The sequence below is a fragment of the Acipenser ruthenus genome, chromosome 55, assembly GCF_902713425.1.
Source record: "Acipenser ruthenus chromosome 55, fAciRut3.2 maternal haplotype, whole genome shotgun sequence".
In the NCBI taxonomy this organism is placed as follows: Eukaryota; Metazoa; Chordata; class Actinopteri; order Acipenseriformes; family Acipenseridae; genus Acipenser; species Acipenser ruthenus.
Window position 1 is genome coordinate 239,128 of NC_081243.1, and position 23,872 is coordinate 262,999.

General features: G+C 42.2%; 1 protein-coding gene across 3 annotated transcripts; it reads left to right on the top strand.

Annotated features, from left to right (window-relative positions):
• Nucleotides 1-268: 268 nt before the first annotated feature.
• LOC117401620 (OTU domain-containing protein 5-A-like) lies at nucleotides 269-23,417 on the top strand. 3 transcript variants are annotated; one of them, XM_059017067.1, is made up of 5 exons: nucleotides 283-936; nucleotides 17,071-17,135; nucleotides 18,034-18,190; nucleotides 18,550-18,707; nucleotides 22,748-23,417. In XM_059017067.1, exons 2-5 carry the CDS (start codon nucleotides 17,097-17,099, stop codon nucleotides 22,823-22,825), a joined length of 432 nt encoding a protein of 143 aa, XP_058873050.1. In that variant the 5' UTR covers nucleotides 283-936; nucleotides 17,071-17,096; the 3' UTR covers nucleotides 22,826-23,417. The 3 variants fall into 3 exon arrangements, 2 of the variants coding, with proteins under 2 accessions (XP_058873051.1, XP_058873050.1); XR_004544361.3 differs by lacking the exon at nucleotides 22,748-23,417 and having other exon boundaries at nucleotides 269-936; nucleotides 18,034-18,230; nucleotides 18,550-18,686; XM_059017068.1 differs by lacking the exon at nucleotides 17,071-17,135 and having other exon boundaries at nucleotides 275-936.
• The last annotated feature ends 455 nt before the right edge of the window (nucleotides 23,418-23,872 follow it).

The window sequence follows — 23,872 nt, forward strand, 5'->3', positions numbered from 1 at the left end:
TGTCTAGATGTGTCTGTGTGTGTGTGTTTGTGCGTGTCTAGATGTGTCTGTGTGTGTGTGCATGTCTAGATGTGTCTGTGTGCGTGTGCGTGTCTAGATGTGTCTGTGTGTGTGTGCATGTCTAGATGTGTCTGTGTGTGTGTGTTTGTGCGTGTCTAGATGTGTCTGTGTGTGTGTGCATGTCTAGATGTGTCTGTGTGCGTGTGCGTGTCTAGATGTGTCTGTGTGTGTGTGCATGTCTAGATGTGTCTGTGTGTGTGTGTTTGTGCGTGTCTAGATGTGTCTGTGTGTGTGTGCATGTCTAGATGTGTCTGTGTCTGTGTGCGTGTGCTCTTCAGTTTAGCTTCAGGGGGTAATCTTCCCCATGCACAGCCACAGCGCTGGTTTAGAGTAGGCATTACAATCGATTTCAGAAGGTTTCCCGATTCCCCCCTAAATTATCCCGCAGTTGCTAGGCAGAGTGACGTAGACGGCAACGACGGTCCTGTAGAGGGGAGTGACGTCAGCCTTTGTTATGGTTTCCGAGGAGCTGGAGGACTGAAGGCGTGTTTTTTTTTTTTGTTTTTTTTTAAATTTTTTAATAGTAATACAAAAAAATATATAAATACAAATAACACACGGCAGAAAGAAATTCCTCACTCTCGCCAGCACCAGCACGGAGGCCGAGCCGGGGTCAGGGGTCCGCAGCAGGCCTCCCCTCAGCCCGGGGACTCCGGCTCACCCACTGGGCCCGGGGACGGGTCGAGCTGGGAAGCGGTGTAGGCTGCGGCGGAGGGATAGGAGTCGGCGCCGGGGCTGGCAGCTTCAGGACCGGGTCTTAGTAAAAGACGGCGGCTGGCGGGGGAGGTTCGAGTCCGGACCCCGGGAGGAAGGGGCCGGCTGCAGCAGCGAAGTCGAGTACGAGACCGCGTCGAGGTTGATGGACCCGGCAAACAGGTACAGTAACAACGAATAACAGCAGTGTGATGTGTCCCTTTTTTATTGATTTATTTATTTTAATGTGTTTCAACGTGTCTGAAACGGAAGGTCTGCTATGTAAACAAAAGCGCAAATCTGTCACAAAAAAACAAACAAACAACAAAATATCTACATGCTTCTCTTTTGATTATTATTATTATTATTATTATTATTATTATTTATTTCTTAGCAGACGCCCTTATCCAGGGCGACTTACATACAATTGATGCAGGGCAGTGCCAATAGAAACAGCTCCTCCTGGGTATGATTGTGCGAGAGAGCTTATGCAATTAAAAAAAATAAATAAATAACATTAAGTTTTTTTTTTTTTTTTTTTACATTTTTTTAAAACTCCTCTCCCAATATTTCTGTAGAAATTGTCACGGGGGACAGCGTTTGTTTAATTAGCTTCCTGTTCACCGCGTTCTTGTCTGCGTGTCTGTAATCCGCGTTTCTTTATGCAGTATCGTGTGTGTTTTGTGCATAGATCTCGGTTTCGGTTGCAGTGATTGCTGGAAAGTGTGTTTTTGTTTGCTTGCGGAGATGCCAAGCGTGCAGCTGCGAGAAGGTAGATGTTGCGTTATGAAAATAGATTAAGGTGGTTTAATATAGACTCCTTGAGATACACTGGCTGCAGTGAGACTGCTGGAGGGGAGATGGGCAAAACAGGCCAATATAAATCTAAAAAGAGAGCTGGCATGCTTGATATAAGTCTGTTGTTGTTGCACAATGCAGGGGTGGCACAACTGTTTGATCTGTTGCTACTATGTCTTATTTCTATCCCTAATTATATGTAAATATAGCTACTGTAACTTTTTATAACCATTATGTGTGTTCACTTCCATTATTGATCTGTTATTGATTCCAGTGTCTTCACAGATTATAATTTTGTTACTGCTAATTTATTAACTGCAATGACATGATATTTAGATAAACACACGTCACAAAGGATCCCATTGACAAAAGAAAAAAAGTCACAGGGACGGAAATAACTCCCATTGCATAGCGGTTTGATCCAGTCCTGGTTTCACTAGGAGTTTAATGAGACACACCTGAGCTTGTTACCTAGACAGACTGTGGTTAATCAAGCTGGTAGTAAAACCTGGAATGGGTGACACTGCTGCGCAATAGGAGTCTATCGTATTCCATTGGCTGTGATGAACTTAATGGGCTTGAGGAAGCTACAGAACGGTCAGATTCCGTGGTGTGTCACTCTGCGCGGACGCACAGTAACTTTATTAAACTTTATTATTTGTTTATTTAGCAGACGCCTTTATCCAAAGGCGACTTACAGAGAGGCTTGCAAAAGTAAACCTGTAATGTTTCATACTACAGCGCAGTGGGAGTCTAAGATGATTCGATGGTAATGCAAGGATGGAAATAAGACTCCTAGTTTTATTCCGGTTTGATCCATTCCTGGTTTTACTCTTGAGTTTAATAATAAGACGCACCTGAGCTTTGCAGCTGGTTTACATGCAGTGGGTATGTAGAGTAATCCGATTTAGTTTGTGCACATAAACGAGTCAACAGAGAGACTTTAAATTTATTATTATTTTTTTAAATTTATTCGAAAAACGTTTGTCACCGAATTTTAAAAGTTTCTCTCGGTCTTTCCGAATGTCCGGGCTCTGCTCCGCTCCCCCCTCTCCCCCCTCTCCCCTCCCCTCCCCTCCCCCTCTCCCTCTCCCCTGGAGCAGTGGTGTGCAATTCAATGTGTTAACCTGACATTATTCAGCAGGTTTCCTTTCCACTTTATGAAGCAAAATTTAAAAAATTTAAGTTGCAGAAATCTTTACTTCCACTGGAGGGCAGTGAATGGTTACATTTCCCCAAGTTACCAAATTTTGTTTCACTGTACGTTCAGGTTTTAAGACCTCTTGAAACAGCCTCCTGAACTTCGATTGCTGAAAGCTACGCAGCATTACTGAAAGAACTGTTTTGTGACACTATATCTTGTTCAGGGGACAACTTTGATTTGCATTTGGTTTATGTGCAGTCAGCCACCTGTTTCCTAAACAAGTGACGGACCGGTAACCATGGAAGGAAATAAGACTCCCATTGCATAGCAGTTTGATCCGTTACTGGTTTCACTGGGAGTTTAATATTATCATCTTTTTAAAAGTTTTATTTATAAATTTATAAATATCTGTCTATCTATCTATTATTATTATTATTATTATTATTATTATTATTATTATTATTCTTTATTTCTTAGCAGACGCCCTTATCCAGGGCGACTTACAATCGTAAGCAAATACATTTCAAGTGTTACAATACAAGTAATACAATAAGAGCAAGAAATACAATAACTTTTGTTCAAGCAAAGTACAAGTGTGACAAACCACAATTCAATAATACAGCAGATAATAGTGATAGTTACATCAGGATATGATTAAATAGTGATAGTTACATCAGGATGTGATTAAATACAAAGTACTACAGGTTAAACACTTGGCAGATTACAGTATTCTGAAGTACAGGATTAAATGCAGTAAAATAGGGGGCAGATAAGAGCAAAATAAAGCGCATTTACATGAAGGGTGATAGTGTCCCAGGATACAAACAGAGGAGTTCTACAGGTGCTGTTTGAAGAGGTGAGTCTTAAGGAGGCGTTGGAATGTGGTCAGGGACTGGGCAGTCCTGACATCTGTAGGAAGGTCATTCCACCACTGCGGAGCAAGGGTGGAGAAGGAGCGGGCTCTGGAGGCAGGGGAGCGTAGCGGAGGTAGAGCCAGTCTTCTAGTGCAGGCGGAGCGGAGAGGTCGAGTGGGGGTGTAGGGAGAGATGAGGGTCTGGAGGTAGCTGGATCGATCTATCTATCTATCTATCTATCTATCTATCTATCTATCTATCTATCTATCTATCTATCTATCTATCTATTTAAACTGCAGTGTACAAAATTGAAGGCATAGGAAAGAAAAGGTATTTTAAAAAAGTTTAAGTTTATCTTATTTTCATCTTTTTATCTTTTTCCCGAAACGTCCTGAAAATAAGATTTTTTTAAAATCTTTATCAACCTTTTGTGCACATTTAAAAAAAAAACCTTTTCTTGTATATATATATATCTTTTGGTATTTTCCTTTTATTTATATTTATTTTGCATATATGTGTTTTTGTTTTGCATTTTTATTGCTTGTAGCTTACATATACTTTTTATATTTTGTTTAATTTCTGTAAGTCGCTTTGGATAAAAGTGTCTGCTAAAAAATAAGACATCTGAGCTTGTCACCTATACACTGTGGCTAATCAAGCCCGCAGTAAAACCTGGAATGGGTGAAACTGCTATGCAACAGGAGTCTTCAAATACAATTGAAAACACGCATAACGTTATACACAATAACGTCACGTACGCTTCGGGGAAACATTATTAAAAATGAGTCGACTCTCTGTTCTCTGGGATCGGTAGCCCATCTCTGCTCTGGATTGCTCGGTGTAAAAGCGATTCTGGCTTCAGGCTTGCGAGATCGGACAACGCTCAGAAAGTCTGTGCTGTGTGGGGACTTCGCTGCGGTGAAGAGTCGACTCTTCAGGAACAGATACAACTGAAGTTCTACAAGTGCCTAGTAAAATGGTGAATTGCGCTGCGATGGAGGGTCGGTGGGCGAGTCTTTATGATGCTGTGGAATTGAAGTACGCCACAGTGTTCCAGTAAACCCTTCGTCTCTCTCGCCGTGAGGATATTGGTTACAGTGCGGTGAGCTTTGTCTTCTAAGAACTGAGCTGTGATGTGGTTTTTCTAGCGGTCTGCAGCTGTTAGGTGCTACTAGGTTGGTTATTTAAAAAGAACATGTATTTCATGGAAGTCTGCTGTAACAAAAATAAAAACTCTTTTCAACTTCAACTTTTTGGGTAGCACGTCTAGTTATGCTGTGTGCAGGTTTGGGGTCGGCTCCTTTTTCATATCCTTTCCAGTTCCTTTTCCCGTTTTTAATCTGATCCTTCAAAGGATTTCTTACAGTTTTGAATTCAGCTCCTGTGTTTAATTGTCTGTATTCATTTGATGTTCCCTTTTTTTTTTTTTTTTTTTAAACAAATTGTTGATGAAGGTATGCATTCGTTCATGCACGACCAGGGGATTGTGGGAAGCGTTCATTTGGACGTGAACACAAGCCTTATTATTATTATTATTATTTTTATTATTTATTTCTCAGCAGATGTCCTTATCCAGGGTGACTTACAATTGTTACAAGATATCACATTATTTTTTACATACAATTCCCCATTTATACAGTTGGGTTTTTACTGGAGCAATCTAGATAAAGTACCTTGCTCAAGGGGACAACAGCAGTGTCCCCCCACCTGGGATTGAACCCACGACCCTCCGGTCAAGAGTCCAGAGCCCTAACCACTACTCCACACCGCTGCCTGTTGTTCCACGACATGTGAGCAACATCATTCGCTACAAAGGAACGTGGATATGAATACGGGTGGTTAAACCTCTGAATTAACAGGGGTACTGAATTCAAAATGCATGACTTAAGAACTCGGAGGAAATGCAGAAGATAATCAGGCTATTTTTTAGTGTCGCTGAATGTAGTTCTAGAAGCTGCCATTAGGGGGAGTCATAGGATTCCTCATGACTCTCCATACCCCCCCCCCCTCCCTCTTATCTTTGGACTCCCGGGATATTCTGTGGTGCTGTGATAATAGCTTGCAGATGCTTTTTTGCAGAAGTTTCTCAGTGAGTTGCATGATTAATAGAGTGTGTGTAAACAAGAGACAGAGAGAGATGAGAGCCCTCCTCAATTCTTTTTATCCTGTCTGTTCAGAGTAATTGTAATCCCAGCATCGTAATTGCTGCTGTATTTGTAATTGAACAAAGTAGAATTGTAATTGTAAGACTCCCCAGGTCTGAGAAGGGGCCCCTCACAAATTCACGCTACGTAATGTTTCAGGATTGAAATGCATACGAAGCTAACTCCGTTTTATTATATAAATATTCTCGTAAGATTTGTAATTAATTATTTATTTCTTAGCAGGCACCCTTATCCAGGGCGACTTACAACTGTACAAGATATCGCATTATTTTAACATACAATTATTTTTTTTACATGTTATTTTTACATTTACATACAGTGTCCCCCCACCTGGGATTGAACCCACGACCCACCGGTCAAGAGTCCAGAGCCCTGACCACTACTCCACACTGCTGCCCTATTAAGACACTGCTGCAAGATTTGCATATTTAAAAAGAGAGTTTTGTGTGTTGTGTGGGGGCGTGGGGTGGATATTAACGCCAGGGATGTTTTGGTTAACGTTTCTGTTGAGTATTGAAGGCACTCTTTTTTTTTTTTTTTTTATAGCAGGGGTGATGTAGGAGGGGAACAGCACAGGGTGTTTTCCCCATGTCGTTTCATTTCCATGGGAGTCGCGCACAGGCCTCCTAGCTGTGAAGTATGCAAATGTGCAGGGACTGCCGGTAACAGCCTGCAAGCTGCAGGGTATGAGGAAGAAGCGTGTCGCTCATTGGAGTGGTTAAAGATACTGGCTTTCTGGGAGAGCCTCAGCCACTTCCTCAAAAGGTTGCTTTTTTAGGGTCCTCGTTAAAAATAGGGACTCTATTTAGGGGGGGGGGGGGGGGGGGGTGTTTACTAATAATAAAAAAGAAAATAAATGCTTTTGAGAATTCAAAGCGCAGAAAGAAATCCATTTGCAGGTGGGGAATCTTAAATGCCAAGTTTCACTGTAATGTCCCCCAAAAAAGGTTATTCAGCTATGTGTGTGGAGTGGGGTTGGGGCTTTCAGAATTATTCTATTCCTTTGTGTGTCATGTTCCTGTTGCTTTGAAATGCTGCCAGGTTGATCTGTGCAGGTAACCAAACCTGTTTTAAATCCAGCGCTCAAAGCTGACCTGAGTTCAAACCTGAATGGAGCATTGGGGGAGGCTGAACAAGGTTGTCCCTGGTGAGTTAAACTTGGATGTGGTCAGATTTGAGGAGCCCAGGGCGGGTCAGAACTTTTTTGTTCTTCACCCTTGATTGCGTGTAGCATCACCCTGTAGAATTAACCGATTTTGCTTCTTAAAGTGGAATGAAACCTGCTGAATAATGTTACGCTAACAAACTGAATTACAGACCAGCGCTTTGTAGTTTTCCCATTAACTTAACAAAATCTAACATGACATACTGTACCACAATGATGTCATCTTTTTGTAGTTTTCTTTGATTTACATGATGTTAAATAAAAGATCATGTTCATACAGTTTTTTTTTGTTTTTTTTATTGTCTCAATCCTAAAATTCTAGGTGATGCAAAACTTTTTGTCCTTAGCTGTGCGGTGGAAACCCTTAAGAAATGCACAAGGGAGAAAGCTGTTTTCATTTAGGGAGACTTTCTGCTCAGAATTGCAATGCCAGCAGCCGCCTTGCGGACAGTAGATTGGAGAAAAGTGATGTAACGACACTTCCACTTTCGCTCTGAAATTCAGCAGAAAAGGAAGGGGCGGGTGTGGGGGGGGGGGGAGAAGGGATTGGCTTATCCGTGTCGTTTGTTAAACCGCTTACCACTGACCACCCAAGCAAACAAGAGCCTGTGTTTTATTATTTGCGGAATTAACTCTTTCTGCAGTTAATGTTTACATTTTTTTTTTTCAGTTTAGAACAAAAGGCCATTTGGCCCATCAAGGCTCCTTGTTATTATTATTAGTTTATTTAGCAGACGTCTTTATCCAAGGCGACTTACAGAGCCTAGGGTGTGTGAACTATGCATCAGCTGCAGAGTCAATTACAACTACGTCTCACCTGAAAGACAGAGCACAAGGAGGTGAAGTGACTTGCTCAGGGTCACACAATGAGTCAGTGGCTGAGGTGGGATTTGAACCGGGGACCTCCTGGTTACAAGCCCTTTTCTTTAACCACTGGACCACACAGCCTCATGTTAGCATGCCATTCTCCCCTGCTGGGTGTGCAGTCTAATTTAAAAAGCACAGAATTTAGTCTCTCTTTTTTTAGTTTCACGTTTTTTTTTTAAATTAAATGAATATTGATTATTACCCATCCCATTTTTCTTAGGAGATTTGCACCTCCTGAAAAATCACTATATTTACATATGTTTAAACACAAGAGTAGTTCTGTGTGGAGCACTGAGGCACCATCTTGCTAGATGCTTTTTGGGTGCAGCCTGTGATTTCGCAGACCTGGTATTTCTGTGCATGATCCGGTCTTTAGCAGGATCAGGTAACAGCTCTGATGTGAGCATGACCCAGTACCCTTTACCCCAGACACATTCCCAGACAGTGTCAGACGGAATTGATTTTACATGCGGATCGCTGTGGCTGCCAAGTCACTTTACAACACCCTAGCTGTGGGTCAGCGGTCTGCCAGTGACCCTCATTGATAAACAGTGAGGTGTGGTAACTCCTCTCTATCGACAGAAAGACTGGGCAGCAGTGTGGAGTAGTGGTTAGGGCTCTGGACTCTTGACCGGAGGGTCGTGGGTTCAGTCCCAGGTGGGGGACACGGCTGCTGTGTCCTTGAGCAAGGTACTTTACCTAGATTGCTCCAGTAAAAACCCAACTGTATAAATGGGTAATTGTATGTAAAAATAATGTGATATCTTGTAACAATTGTAAGTCGCCCTGGATAAGGGTGTCTGCTAAGAAATAATAATTCAAGTTACATTTTCTGCAGCACCTTTTATTTTCTTTTTTTCTTGTGTGCAGTCTTGTCTGCTGAAGACACAGAGCTGGCCCCGACTGATAAACTCAAATCAGTCTAAGACAGCAGTTAGAGGCCACCCAGCCCACTTTTTTTCTCAGAAGTCGTCTGCCTGACTGGTGCTCAGAAAAGGCGGGGATCTTGCTAAGATGCTTTTGGGTGCAACTTCTGGTTTCGTTCTCTTTCTAAGAATCTCTTCCTTCTCCTTTCTTTCGTACTTTGTCTCTTTCACTCCCTTTTTTCTTTTCTTTAAAATCTCCCGCTTTTTTTTTTTCAACAGTAAAAGGACTACTCGCACACGCCGAGCTAAGGTGTTAGGGATAACCATTATCAATGATTACCACCTATACATTATTATTATTATTATTATTATTATTATTATTATTATTATTATATCTTTAATTTTATATAGCGCCTTTCATAGTGGACCCCCATCACAAAGCGCTTTCCAGAGGCAGGCTGTGAACTGTGCATTATATGCAGAGTCACTTCCAATAGGACACTGATTTAACATCTCATCTGCAGGACAGAGCACAAGGAGGTGAAATGACTCGCTCAGGGTCACACAATGAGTCAGTGGCTGAGGTGGGATTTGAACCGGTGACCTTCTGGTTACAAGCCCTGGACTTTAACCACTGGACCGCGCTGCCTCCCTGATCCATGCATGGAAACGCTTGCACATGCTGTACATAGATCACCCTTTACGGACCCAGTTGTGCAGTTAGTTGCAATGCATAGTTCACCCCCTATGCTATGTAAGTCGCTTTGGATAAAAGCATCTGCTATTGACTAAACAAATAATATTAATTAAAAAGTAGGTAAGGACTTTTTGTTGTAGCACAAGAGATAGATAGTTTTGGGCTTACCAAGTGGTGCATCCGGTAAAGTCTCCGCGTGGAGTGCCGGATTCCCCCTGTAGCCTGGAGGTCGCCGGTTCGAGTCCAGGCTATTCCACTGCTGACCGAGTACAGGCGCTCCCAGGGGCTGCCCGGAGGGGGAGGGTTTAGGTCGGCCAGGGTGTCCTCGGCTCACCGCGCACCAGCGCCCCCTGCGTTCTGTCCGGGCTCCTGCAGGCTTGCCTGTAAGCTGCCCAGAGCTGCGTTGTCCTCCGACGCTGTAGCTCTGAGGCGGCTGCACGGTGAGTCTGCAGCGTGTGAAGAAGCGGTCGGCTGACGGCACACGCTTCGGAGGACAGCGTGTGTTCATCTTCACCGCTCCTGAGTCAACGCGGGGGTGTGCTAGCTGTGAGCTGAGCCTAAAAATAGTTGGACGCTACTAAATTATATAATAGATAGCTAGTTTCAGGATCTGGTGCTGTCTGTCTGGCTGTCTGTCTGCACATTACACTCACACATACAGTTTTACCTGTATAATCTACTGTTTGTCCAAGGCGTGGCTCTGGCATAATTGTTTAACCTTCCTAAATTAAATAAAGCGTGACTTATGACAGCAGGACTTTAAGGTACTTGGAAAATCTTCATCGAAGCATGAGAAAACAAATTATTTCTAGCAGTCTTTTTGTATTTTTATTTCCTTTTTATATTTAAGTTCTGCAAACGCTTTGTTGACAAAACTTAATTTCTCTGTAGCGCTGCCACTTTTTTTCTGAATAGAGTTGCAGCCGAGCTAAAAAAAAAAAACCTGCTGGATCCTGACGTTTCTCAGAATCTGACGTTCGTAGAACCCAAGAAAGGAACTTTCACCAGTTCTAACTAAACTAATCTCAACTTTTAACAGCAGTTCTTTTGATAAAGCTACACAGAGCAAGCGACAAACTGTGCCATGCCTTTATTTTATTTGAACTCGGTCCTAAAATTAAAGGTGATGGAAAACCTTTGGCCATAGCTGTATATGGAACAGACTGAAGTACTATTAAATATTAAATTAATTAGCCTATGAAGACACAAAGACCTTCCCCTATTATTATTATTTATTTCTTAGCAGACGCCCTTATCCAGGACGACTTACAATTGTTACAAGATATCACATTATTTTTTACATACAATTCCCCATTTATACAGTTGGGTTTTTACTGGAGCAATCTAGGTAAAGTACCTTGCACAGTACAGCAGCAGTGTCCCCCCACCTGGGATTGAACCCACGACCCTCCGGTCAAGAGTCCAGAGCCCTAACCACTACTCCACACTGCTCCCCTATACTTGGCAGTCAGCATTCGCTGAATAAACTTACTCCACTCCTGTTCAAAACAAAGAAGCATGTAATTATCCAGCAGGTACAGCTCAGAGTCAAAGAAACTACAAAATGATATTGCAAGTGTCTACCGGAAGCCATAGTAGTAGTACATTGTTTCATGTTAGATTTTGAAATGTCACACTTTCATTTTTTTTCAGTTTTTCGTGAAGTATATGGAATACTGCAAAACGGTGTGTAATTGTTAACGTCACATTATTCAGCAGGTTTCATTCGACTTTATGAAGCGAAATGAGTTAATTCTATAGGATGATGCTAAACTTTTGACGATAGCTGTACGTACATTGCCCAGCAGGCAATTTATTTTTTTCCCCCCCCAGGCTTTGTTTAGATTTGCCAAGCTAAGTACCTCTATGAAAATGAGGGGGAGGGCCCTTATATGAAACAGAACAGGAATGTAAGATGACACGTGCTGAATTTCTAAAAAAGATGAAATAATTGTAGCTCAGAAAATAGTTCCATAGTGTTCCCTGCCATGCACAGCTGTCTTGGGACTCCAAAGGGAGCGTCTCATTGGCTCTGGAGAGCCTGTGGATCAGGGACGCAAAACCGGCAGGGTCTGTTTCTCCTCATCGCCCGACAGCGAACCCTGCTGGCCACGCGCCTGGTGAGCTCAGAGCGGACCTGCAGAGGCCGGTAGCGCCCTGACATCTGATACACACTAAATAAAATAATAAATGCAGTTGCAGTTAATAAAAATGGCAGAACTGGTAAAGATTTATGAAATTGTTTTGTGAACTACAACCCCATTAAGCCTGGGCTGTTTTGAGAAGTGTATAGAGTGTTCTCTGCCCCTTGTGGGATTGTGTTTACCATACATGAGTCAACGGCTTTCTGGTTGGCTCAGGGGAGTTTCTGATCGAGCAGAAACTTTCCCCTGTCCTACACCGCTGCTGCGCTGTAACGTTGAGCCTCTGTGGTCTGACAGATAAGAACTACAGCAGCATGAGACGGGGAGTATGCTGGTTTATTTGACTCATAGTGTCCTGGATCAATAATATTTTGCCACCTCGAAGTAGTAAAAACATTACCAAAAAAAATTAAAAAATTTCGGCTGAAAAGTTTGTTTCAATAAAAACATTCGTTTTCAGAAATCCCCCCCCACCTTCTGAACAGCAGCTGATTTAATCTTCTCTATTCCAGACCACTGATCAAAATACAACCCAACGGCATACAAGAGAGCCCCTTTCTTACAAGAGCTGGCCCTCAAACCTGCCCTGGACTGGAGGGAGCCCCCTTTCTCTTAGGGGGGTGAGGGAGGGAGGGAGGGAGCAGTTCAGTCTCCGTGCCTCAAGCCTTTAATATATGAAAATCTGGGGGTGGGGTGGGTGGAGCTGTCTGTCTGTCTGTCCGTCCAGACAGACCCCTCCACCTATTTGTACACATGCTGCACAATGGAGGTAGAGAGTAGTGATATAGAGGACAGCAGTGTGGAGTAGTGGTTAGGGCTCTGGACTCTTGACCGGAGGGTTGTGGGTTCAATCCCAGGTAGGGGACACTGCTGCTGTACCCTTGAGCAAGGTACTTTACCTAGATTGCTCTAGTAAAAACCCAACTGTGTAAATGGGTAATTGTATGTATATAATAATGTGATATCTTGAAACAATTGTAAGTCGCCCTGGATAAGGGCGTCTGCTAAGAAATAAATAATAATAATAATAATTTACCGATGGCTCAAGTTTTGGTATTGAGCCATGGCAGGGGATGCATATGTACAGATATAAAAATTTGCTACACACACACACACACACACACACGCACACGTCACTTTTTTTTATTACAAGCCCCTGCTTGCCTGACTTGTTTGTCACAATTTCAATCTAGGTTAGTGCAGTGTGGGATTGTTAACTTATCGAACTTGGTTAATACTGACAAACACCACAGATAACACCACTTACTTCTTTACTTAGAAAGGGCCTCTTCAGGTTCCTGTTTTGTGTGTATGTGTGCGTGTGTGTGTGTGAACATAAGAAAGTTTACAAACGAGAGGAGGCCATTCGGCCCATCTTGCTCGCTTGGTTGTTAGTAGCTTATTGATCCCAGAATCTCATCAAGCAGCTTCTTGAAGGATCCCAGGGTCTCGGCTTCAACAACATTACTGGGGAGTTGGTTCCAGACCCTGACAATTCTCTGTGTAAAAAAGTGCCTCCTATTTTCTGTTCTGAATGCCCCTTTATCTAATCTCCTTGTTTCTTTTTTCAGGTCGAAAAAGTCCCTTAAGTTGACATTGTCTATACCTTTTAGAATTTTGAATGCTTGAATTGGGTCGCTGCGTATAATGTAGGTATGATTGTCTGTGGGTTTTGAAAAGAGTTTGCCAGCTCGATTTGGTTCTAGAAACTGATGCCCTCGGTCAAGCCAAAGAGGGGGCAATATCCGTTTAGCCAGACTCAGCCATTGCTGTAAAACCATTTGCCGTCGCACCTTTATAGACCCTTGTCCTGTTCTGCTAGCCTTATCATGGAGGCATGGTGGGCCAGTGGTTAGAGAAAGGGGCTTGTTACCAGCAGGTCCCCGGTTCAATCCCAACTCAGCCACTGACTCCCTGTGTGTGTGTGTGTGTGTGTGTGTGTGTGTGTGTGTGTGACCCTGAGCAAGTCACTTCACCTCCTTGTGCTCCATCCTTCGGGTGAGACATAAAACAAACAAGGTCCTATTGGAAGTGCAGCAGCAGCAGCAGCAGTTGTTGATGATGCAGAGTTCACCCCCTAGTCTCTGCAAGTCGCTTTGGATAAAAGCGTCTGCTAAATGACTAATTATTAATAATAATCTGTATTGCCAAGGTCAGTCATTGCTGTAAAACCATTTGGCCTTTGGCGTCCCCCTTGTCCTGTCTGTAAACTCTATCATGAAGACCAGTCTTCATTTCCCTACAGTTTCAGATGAAGCTAAAAAGTAGGGCATGAGTTTCCTTCCTTTTTGAAACCTGCTTGTCACTACCCTTTGAGCCAAAGTAGACAAGCTTCCGCTACTTCTAAACGGCTCCCGATGTAACTTTTATTTACAGGTATAGCAGATTGCTGATGGTGGGAAAGAGCAGTTCCTCATTTAACAACGTGGGGATCCTTTGTCTTCTGATTTCCCAGCTTCAGCGACTTCCCCAAACCTACTGTATCGTCTACAAAAAATGATAATAAAAGTTAGTACCTCAATGATTAAAGGAAGGGAGTGTGTTTGAGTAGCTCAGTGGTTGGAGAAAGAGAAATACGACTGGGCTGCAGTGCGGAAGGCACAGTATTAATATTGAATACAGCAGATTTTCTACAGTTAGCAACCCCTGTGCATCAAACTTTAATCACAGATGCTTTATAAAAGATAGTGTTTTATAGATATTTTCGCGGATGTATTTAGCTTTGAAGTTCTGGAAGTGTAAAATAAAGCGGGCTTGCACCTCTAGGATCAAAAACAAACTTGGCAAATGTTGTTTTGTTTTTAAATTAACACAGCCCCCCATCTAGCCCCTCCCCCCCCCCCCCCCCCCCCCCCCCCCCCCCCCTCTTCAAAACCATGGCCTCGACTTAAGGTGAAGCCACAAAAAAGGAAATTGACTCATGACTTCTCAGAAGTTTTGCGGCGATGTCATGTGACTTGCTGGAATGAGAGTTCTCATTTGCATATCGGGCCTCGCAGAGGAGGGGCTGACACGAACCAGCCCACAGCGCTTGTTTACGTCTGCGGAGTTATACGAGAGAAAGAAGACCTCCAAATTGTCCCGGGTATCTGCTGTTGTAGATTTCTACGGCAAAAGGTATTGAAATGATCAGAATCTGGAGGCATATACAGAGGCGAATTGCATTTAGCATTTTTGCTGGGGTTTTTTTTCATGAGTTCTTAATTACGTTTTATTTATTTTTTTACAATTTATTTTTTTCAAACAGTTTGCGTGAACTGTTATGAAGTTCGAGTTGTTGTCCTGCCCCCTTTTCTGAGATCTGAGCAGATCACAGCCCAAGACGGAGAAATTCTGACCCTGCCTAGCTTCTAATCGCTGACCAGTTTGTGTTTGTGCGAGCTTTCTTGTTGATTCTGTGTTTTAGAACAGCTGCCATTACTTTAGCGTCATCCTCTGTGCTGTGCTTCATTTGCCATCCCTTTATTGAGCAGTAATGGAACGGCTGACCCCCATTGAAAACAATGGGAGAGCAGATTCAGGTTAATCCTGTTTGATTTATGAACGGTCTAAGATCTGACCGGATCAAAATACATGGCGCTGTCGCTACAGCCAGGCTAAATACGTGACCGCTTCCCCAGCTAATAGGCAAATTTGAAATGACGATTGTTCAAGGCTCGCCTCGGGTTTTGCATATCCCCTCTCATCCTGGAGTGACACCGTGAGGTTTCTTCTTGTTGATTTTAACATGTTTGCTTTTCGACTCTAAAAGCTTTGAAATGCTACCCTAATGTTATTTCACATCCAGCCTGTTAGCCTCTTTTTCAATGTTTACTTCCATTAGAAAGGAGATTTACAGTGTTTACATGTAGGTGTACAGCTCTGGCCAAAAGTTTTGCATCACCCTGTAGAATGAACACATTTTGTTTCATAAAGTGGAATGAAACCTGCTGAATAATAATGTGACGTTAACACATTGAATTGCACACCAGCGCTTTGTAGTTTTCCGTCTACTTAATGAAAATCTGACAAGTTGAAAATCTAACATGAAATACTGTACTGCTATTATGGCTTCCGGTAGACTTTTGCGATATCATTTTGTCGTTTCTTTGATGTTAAATAATATCTAATTTATGTTCATATAGGGTTTTTTTTTTAAAGTCTCAATCCTAAAATTCTAGGTGATGCAAAACTTTTGGCCACAGCTGCAGAGTGACACGCACTTCAAAACAGATAGGAACTGGCGTGACATCACAAAACAGATAGGAACCTGCGTGACATCACAAAACAGATAGGAACCTGCGTGACATCACAAAACAGATAGGAACCTGCGTGACATCACAAAACAGATAGGAACTGGCGTGCCATCACAAAACAGATAGGAACTGGCGTGACATCACAAAACAGATAGGAACTGGCGTGACATCACAAAACAGATAGGAACTGGCGTGACATCACAAAACAGATAGGAACTGGCGTGACATCACAAAACAGATAGGAACTGACGTGACATCACAAAACAGATAGGAACTGGCGTGACATCACAAAACAGATAGGAACTGACGTGACGTCACAAAACAGATAGGAACTGACGTGACGTCACAAAACAGATAGGAACTGACGTGACATCACAAAACCCAACTGTGGTGCGTAGGGTTAAAAACAATATCAAAATAAAGTAAAGGGAACTCTGCAACTCGCATATAAAAACTGACACGGTTTTAAAAAAATTAAAAAAAAAAAACGTGTTTTGGCTTTGTATTCATCAGGGTACAAAGCAGAAAAAATATTGACCAGCTTCCCTCCCAGTGCCCCCTCTCCCATCCCCATGAAACTTGCTTGCTGTTAACGTGTTAAGTGTTCTTGTATTGCAGCAATAGGATGTTATACATGAAGTTTTCAATTCCAGCTTATTATCTTTTTTCTCCTTCTAAATTTGTGTATATGATCTTTATTGAGAATGGGTAGCGTGCACGGCTGATATTGTACAGCAAGTTTCGTAAAAAAAAAATTGGCGCATTTTTAAAGTGTGAAATTTCAAATGTGTTAGATAAAAAAAAAAAAAACAACACACATTTCAAATGTGTTAGACAAGACTTCCTGCCGGTACGTTTGCTTGAGTGTGATTTGAATAAAACTGTTCTATTAATTAACAGATGCATTACTCTGAATGGGGGATAAAATATATATATATATATTTCACACTTGCCAACATTTGGAAACTGTTCAGCGGGACGCTCGTCTGGAGGGAGGGGGGGAGGGGGGGTGTAGGGGGGGGTCATACGCATCATACACATGGGAGGAGTCATATGCAAAAAACACATTATCGTATAATAGACGTATCCCCCCCCCAACTCAACACGACATGACCTTCATGACAGTGCAAACAGACACAATGACGCGTTCTTCCCTTTCTATAAGTTAGTGATCAGCAGCTGTTTCAGCCGCATTAAGAGCACAGCGTGTGGTTTTCACTAACTCTGCTGTGCAGAATAAATTATTATTTTTTTTCCATGGGTAAATAATACCAAGCTTTTCTTCCTTTGCCTCGGGACGCTAGGAAATCAGGACTGTCCCGACCACATAGGGACTGTTGGCATGTATGATATTTAGTTTTTTTTTTTTTTTTGTCTTCCAGCTGACAAAGTGTATGGGGACCAGGATATGCACAATGTGGTCCAGAAACACTGTATGGACTATTTGGTAAGCGTCCCACATCACATGTTTGCATGCATCTGTAGAACTGCTTAGCCACATTTGATATCACCTTTATTTAGCATGAGTTATTGAGAGTACAGACTTGTCTTTCTATGTCACGCCTACAGTAGTGTTCATAATTAGGGTACCACTGAATTTGTGAGACGGATTGCTCATTAAAATCCTTGGCATATTTATAAAGAGGAGTATCTATTTAGGGGATGCCAAGATATTTAGTGAGCAAGTCGTCTGACAACAAACTCCCCATCCCCAGCTGTGATCCGATTCAAGCATTCAAAATTCTAAATGGTATTGACAATGTCGACCACGGGACTTTCTCGACCTGAAAAAAGAAACCAGGACCATGGGTCACAAGTGGAGATTAGATAAAGGGGCATTCAGAACAGAAAATAGGAGGCGCTTTTTTTACACAGAGAATTGTGAGGGTCTGGAACCGACTCTCCAGTAATGTTGTTGAAGCTGACACCCTGGAATCCTTCAAGAAGCTGCTTGATGAGATTCTGGGATCAATAAGCTACTAACAACCAAACGAGCAAGATGGGCCGAATGGCCTCCTCTCGTTTGTAAACTTTCTTATGTTCTTATTAAGATTGGGTCCCCTGGTGAAAACAAGGACACACAGCGTGCTTGCTTAATGCAGCTTGAAACTAGTTAATTGTTTTATTTTACAATTGTATTTGGTATTGAAAATTACAGTGTTTCCAAAGTAGTTTTGTATTTCGTGTTTTTTTTATTGAAAATACATTTACCTAAGTATTTTGCCCAAGCCCAACGACGGATTTTGAACGAGGAGCTCGTGGTATCAAGCCCTATTATTATTATTATTATTATTATTATTATTATTATTATTATTATTATTATTATTATTATTATTTCTTTCCAGATGAAAAGTGCAGACTACTTCTCCAATTACGTGACAGAAGATTTCATGACATACATCAACAGAAAGAGGAAAAACAACGGTCACAAGAATCATATAGAGATGCAGGCTATGGCTGAGATGTACAACAGACCTGTGGAGGTCTACCAGCACGGCACAGGTCATTACAGCACTCGGAGCACGCCCTGAAACTAGCACAGGTCAGTACAGCACTCTGAGCACGCCCTGAAACCAGCACAGGTCAGTACAGCACTCTTGAGCACGCCCTGAAACCAGCACAGGTCAGTACAGCACTCTGAGCACGCCCTGAAACCAGCACAGGTCAGTACAGCACTCGGAGCACGCCCTGAAATTAGCACAGGTCAGTACAGCACTCTGAGCACGCCCTGAAACCAGCACAGGTCAGTACAGCACTCTTGAGCACGCCCTGAAACCAGCACAGGTCAGTACAGCACTCTGAGGGTGGATGTATTCTTGTTTTGTCAGAACCAATGTATAATTGATTTGTCTTTTGATCAGAACCAATCAACACGTTTCACGGCATCCATCCGGACAAAGACGAGCCGATCCGAGTCAGCTACCATCGCAACATCCACTACAACTCTGTGGTGAACCCCAACAAAGCCACCATCGGCGTGGGGCTGGGGCTGCCTGGCACCAAACCAGGAGGGATCACTGTAAGTATGAAGCTTCTTGCCAAGTTCCACACACCCCTCTCACCTCCATTTCACATCCCTTGAGTTTTTTGTTTTTCTTTCCTCCGTAGCTGCAAAACGCTTGATCGGAAATTTTAGTGTTGCTCACAGAGATCATCTTCATATATCGTGTGTGTGTGTGTGTGTGTGTGTGTGTGTGTGTGTGTGTGTGTGTGTGTGTGTGTGTGTGTGTGTGTGTGTCCGTCAGTTGCCTGCCATTAAATACACGGGTTTCACAATGAGTAAATATCGCATCTATTGCTGTGCAGTGTCTAGGAACCGTTGCATAGCGGTTTGATCCATTTCCAGGTTTTACTATGAGTTTTTAATTATTATTATTATTATTATTATTATTATTATTATTATTATTATTATTATTAATTTCTTAGCAGACGCCCTTATCCAGGGCGACTTAGTCATAAACAAAAATACATTTCAAGAATCGCAGTACACACCTGAGCTTACCTGTACACGCTTTGGCTAATCAAGCTTTTATTAAAACCTTATTCAGACTCAAGTCAGTTTTGATGTTGTTCCGTGGTTGAAGAAAAAAAAAACAAACAAAAAAAAACCGCTGCTTATCAGGTAGTTAGTCTCCTGTAAGCTGCTTATGAAGTGTGACACTAACCTCAAATTCTTTTATTGTACAAGAACCACATTTGACAGGAAACCTATATTTGCAAAACGATGAGCCGGAAGGTAAGCGTTAGCAAGATCCACGGTCACCCAGTTAAAAAAAAACCCAAAAAACAACTTCCTTCCGATCGCTGCATCTCCTGTGAGCTTCACATGCTTACAATCCCAGCAAATGGGAAGTCACAAAAGCACCATGTGAAGTTTTGCATCGTCACCCTATAGAATGAACACATGCTGCTTCATAAAGTCGAATGAAACCTGCTGAATAATGTTAACATATTGAATTACACACCAGCGCTTTGGAGTTTTCCATATACTTAACAAAAAAACCGACAACAATTGAAAAATGTGACGTTTCGAAATCTAACATGAAATACTACTGTACTACTATTATGGCTTCCGGTAGACTCTTGCGATATCATTTTGTAGTTTCTTTGATTTACATGCTGTTAAATAGAAGATAAGAATTCTTTCATTACTATTATGTGTTTTTATGTCTGATGCAGAAGTTTTGTCCACAGCTGTAGGTACTGTAGAATATTTCAGTTTTTCATTAAGTATATGGGTGGGAAAACTACAAAGCGGTGTGCAATTCAATATGTTAACGTCACATTATTCAGCAGGTTTCATTCCACTTTTATGAAGCGAAATGAGTTCATACTACAGGGTGATGCAAAACTTTTGGCCAGAGCTGTTCCTTAAAACCTTCTGCCGTTTTCACCTGATCTATCACTGCAACTTTCAGCAAAGAAGTATAGCAAGTTATTTCATTCATTTATTAATAGGATCCTGGCTAGCATAATCTGTTTGCATGCTTGTGCTGTCAGTGGGTATACAAACTTGTACATTTGGTCAAATAACCATCAAAGGGACAGCACTGGTAATCATTCAGTATCTAAATTCCACAGTGTCGGGTTCAGCCCCTTCCTGAGACGAGGCTGTCTGGAACGCTACTGCTGAGGAGGGGACAAAAGGTCACAAGGTCGAATCCTGTGATCTTCTTTTTTTTTTTTTTTTTACTCGTGTTCGTCGACAGTGTCATTTTAAGTTATTGACAAATAGCTAACAATTATTAATCACGATTTACATGGGGGGGGGCTTCTCAAACTCAGTCCTGGGGGTCCTCCCCTGTGTCTGCTGGTTTTCCAACCGAGCTCTTAATTACTTAACTAGACCTGCTTAATTAGACAGTTGCAGTTCAAGTTACTTATCAGATTTTATAGCTACCTTGAAATACGCAACTGTTTTTAAGAGCTGAAAACAAGTAGAACGGTCTAATTAAGCAAATTCAGTTCAATTCAGGGTCTAGTTAAGTAAGTGAGAGCTGGGTTGGAATGAAAACCAGCAGCCACAGGAGGTCCGCAGGACCGAGTTTGAGTAGCCCCCCAATTTATATCTTAAGTTTGGGTTTGACTCCCCAGCTTGAGTTGGAAGTCCTTAAATCACGTCAAACATGACGGCTGCAGTTCAGAGTTCACCCTGCAGCAGCTTTTGTTCCTTCTATTAGTTGTGTTTACGATTCTTTTTACCTTTGGTAGCAATGCAGTGTGAGCTCCAGAGGCTGTAGCCTGGCTTCTCGGATACAGCTGTTTGTGTTCAGTGTTGCCGTTTCTGGCTTCACCCAGCTCCCCTCACACAAGGGACAAAGCGAGTCTGCAATTAGAGTGCGGGTGTGATCTACGGAACGCGTACCACTGGACAAACCCACAGACGTTGAAGACAGCTTCTTAGAGAGAGGTTTTCACAAACCCGGTCCTGGGTAGACCCCAGTGTCTTTCTGGTTTTTGTTCCAACTGAGCTCTCCATTTACTAAACTGCTCACTTAATTGAACTAATAATTTGCTTTAATTAGACTTTTTTTGTTGCTGTTTTGTTTTCAGCTCTCTTAAACATTTGGGGATTTCAAGATAGCTGTAAAATCTTATAAGTAACTTTTGAAAACTGGTAACATTTTCAGGAGCGGTTATGCAACATATATCTCTAGACAGAGCCCTCTTTCAGGTTAGGGTGGAGATGGTCTTCAGAAGACATTTTCAATCCCAGAGTCACTCTTTTGTTAATACCATCTTTTAGTTATAATTTTATTTATTATTTATTTCTTAGCAGACGCCCTTATCCAGGGCGACTTAGAATTGTTACAAGATATCACATTATTTTTTACATACACTTACCCATTTATACAGTTGGGTTTTTACTGGAGCAATCTAGGTAAAGTACCTTGCTCAAGGGTACAGCAGCAGCAGTGTCCCCCACCTGGGATTGAACCCACGACCCTCCGGTCAAGAGTCCAGAGCCCTAACCACTACTCCACACTGCTGCCCACATGTAGGTCCAGTTAGGTCTGAAAACCAAAGTTACTGTTGTGTCTGTCTATGTTAGAGTCTTTGTCTGAGTTCTCATATATATATATTTATCTATATATAATATATATATTCTTACCTTGGTTCTCATTAAAGTGTACAGAACTGTGCCCCTACAGCACAGCACAGCACAGTGCGTTGCATTGCTTTTGCAGATGCATTTACGGGAAACCTGTCTGTTTCAGTGAAGCTCTCACAATAGAAATCAGAGGCTCGGGGTGTCACCTTGTTGTAACAGCAACACACCACACACAGCCTCACCCTGACCAGCTGCCAGGGCATCTCGATCACCCCCCCCCCCCCCCCCTACCCTCAGCGTCTCTGAGCATCTTTTCATAAACTGTCGATTTCCCGTAAACGATCTGGACTTGACTAGCGTGCATACAGCATGCAAGTTCAAATGGTGTGTGTTTTTAAGAAGTGCTGTGAATTGCTTTGCACTAAACACCCGTGGTGTTCTGTATGTGAAGCACCTGAGATGACACCTTTTTGAATGTGCTGTGACCATCAGAGACTTTTTTGAAATCGACAGTTTCCCGTAAATGCAGTGCTCTGTGCTAGAGGTGGCCCAGCATCATAATAATAATTTATTATTATTATTATTATTATTATTATTATTATTATTATTATTATTAAAAGGCTACATTTTAATAGATTATAAAGTTTAATTTTTTTTGTTTTAAAGGTTTTTATTTTTATTTATTTTTTTTTCAATGAGGAATTTGATTGGATTTAGAGTAGTCCTCTTTTTTTTTCGAATTTGATGTCGACGTTTGAAAGATTTGAAGTGGAGGCTTTTTAATATTTGCTGTTCTGGTGTTTCAGGTTTGCCTCTCAAATGCAATGCCTGTAAGAAGTAAGGCTTTCCATACCGAATGTTTGAAGTATTTTCCATGTTTTTATTTGAACGTCTTTTTATTTTTTAAATTATATTTTTGCAGTCAAACAGCGCTTTTCAAAAAAAATAACTTGATATAATTAATGAAAATGGGCTCTCTCTCTCTCTCTCTCTCTCTCTGTCCGCAGGTCTGGCGGTCTGGGAGGATGATGAGATCATGGCTTTGGTCCTGGCTGTGTCTCAACAGGAGTACCTGGACAGCATGAAGAAGAACACGATGCACAGAGCACCTTCGCTGGAGAAGAGCTGATCCCCCGGATCCAGAAGAGCTGATCCCCCGGATCCAGAAGAGCTGATCCCCCGGATCCAGAAGAGCTGATCCCCCGGATCCAGAAGAGCTGATCCCCCGGATCCAGAAGAGCTGATCCCCCGGATCCAGAAGAGCTGATCCCCCGGATCCAGAAGAGCTGATCCCCCGGATCCAGAAGAGCTGATCCCCCGGATCCAGAAGAGCTGATCCCCCGGATCCAGAAGAGCTGATCCCCCGATCCAGAAGAGCTGATCCCCCCGAACAGAACAGAATCCTGCAGAGGAAGCCACAGAAACATCTTTATTTCATCATGAGGACTTCCAGACAGCCGTCTCCCTTTGATTCCCCCCACCCGCACCCCAGTATCATAGTCGGTGCTGTACCCCTACCCTCTGACCCCTAGCCTTTTTTTTTTCCCTCTCTCCTGTTCCCTAGATGCCATCTGACTTATTTTAGGTGCATCTTTAAAAATAAACAACAAACGACAGTACACAGGGAAAAAAAAAAAAAAAAAAGCAAACCTATTGTAATGATGTCATACTTCTTAATGATTGATTGGTTTATTAATATATATTTTTGGGGGGTCTCTTTTTGTGAAGGGGGGAGTGTTTATTAAAAAAAAAAAAAAAAAAAAAAAATTGTTTTGGAATAAAAAATGACCAAAAAAAAAACACATTGTGTGTGTGTGTGGGGGGGGGGGGGGGGGGGGGGGGGTAGGGGGGTGAAACAATTTTGAGGGAAACTCCGAAATATCTTATAATTAGGGGGTTTTAAAAGCCGATTTTGGAGGTGTGTTTTGGAAGTCTGAGGAAAATTCTTTCCCAGACAGCTTTTAAGTTTGGGTGCTCGGGTGTAAAGGTTAAGGACAGCTTTAACTGTTTTGAAACCAACGCATTAATGAATGAATGAATGAATGGATTTATTTATTTATTACCTGCGGAGAAGTACTTCTTGCAGGCAATTCTGAGTACGAGCGAGCCCTTACTTATCACAGCTAGGCTCA

Coding starts and splice junctions, on each gene's coding strand:
- LOC117401620 (XM_059017067.1), top strand. CDS start 17,097: ATGCACAATGTGGTCCAGAAACACTGTATGGACTATTTG. Junction 18,191..18,549: donor GGTCTACCAGCACGGCACAG/GTCATTACAGCA, acceptor TCTTTTGATCAG/AACCAATCAACACGTTTCAC. Junction 18,708..22,747: donor CCAAACCAGGAGGGATCACT/GTAAGTATGAAG, acceptor CTCTGTCCGCAG/GTCTGGCGGTCTGGGAGGAT.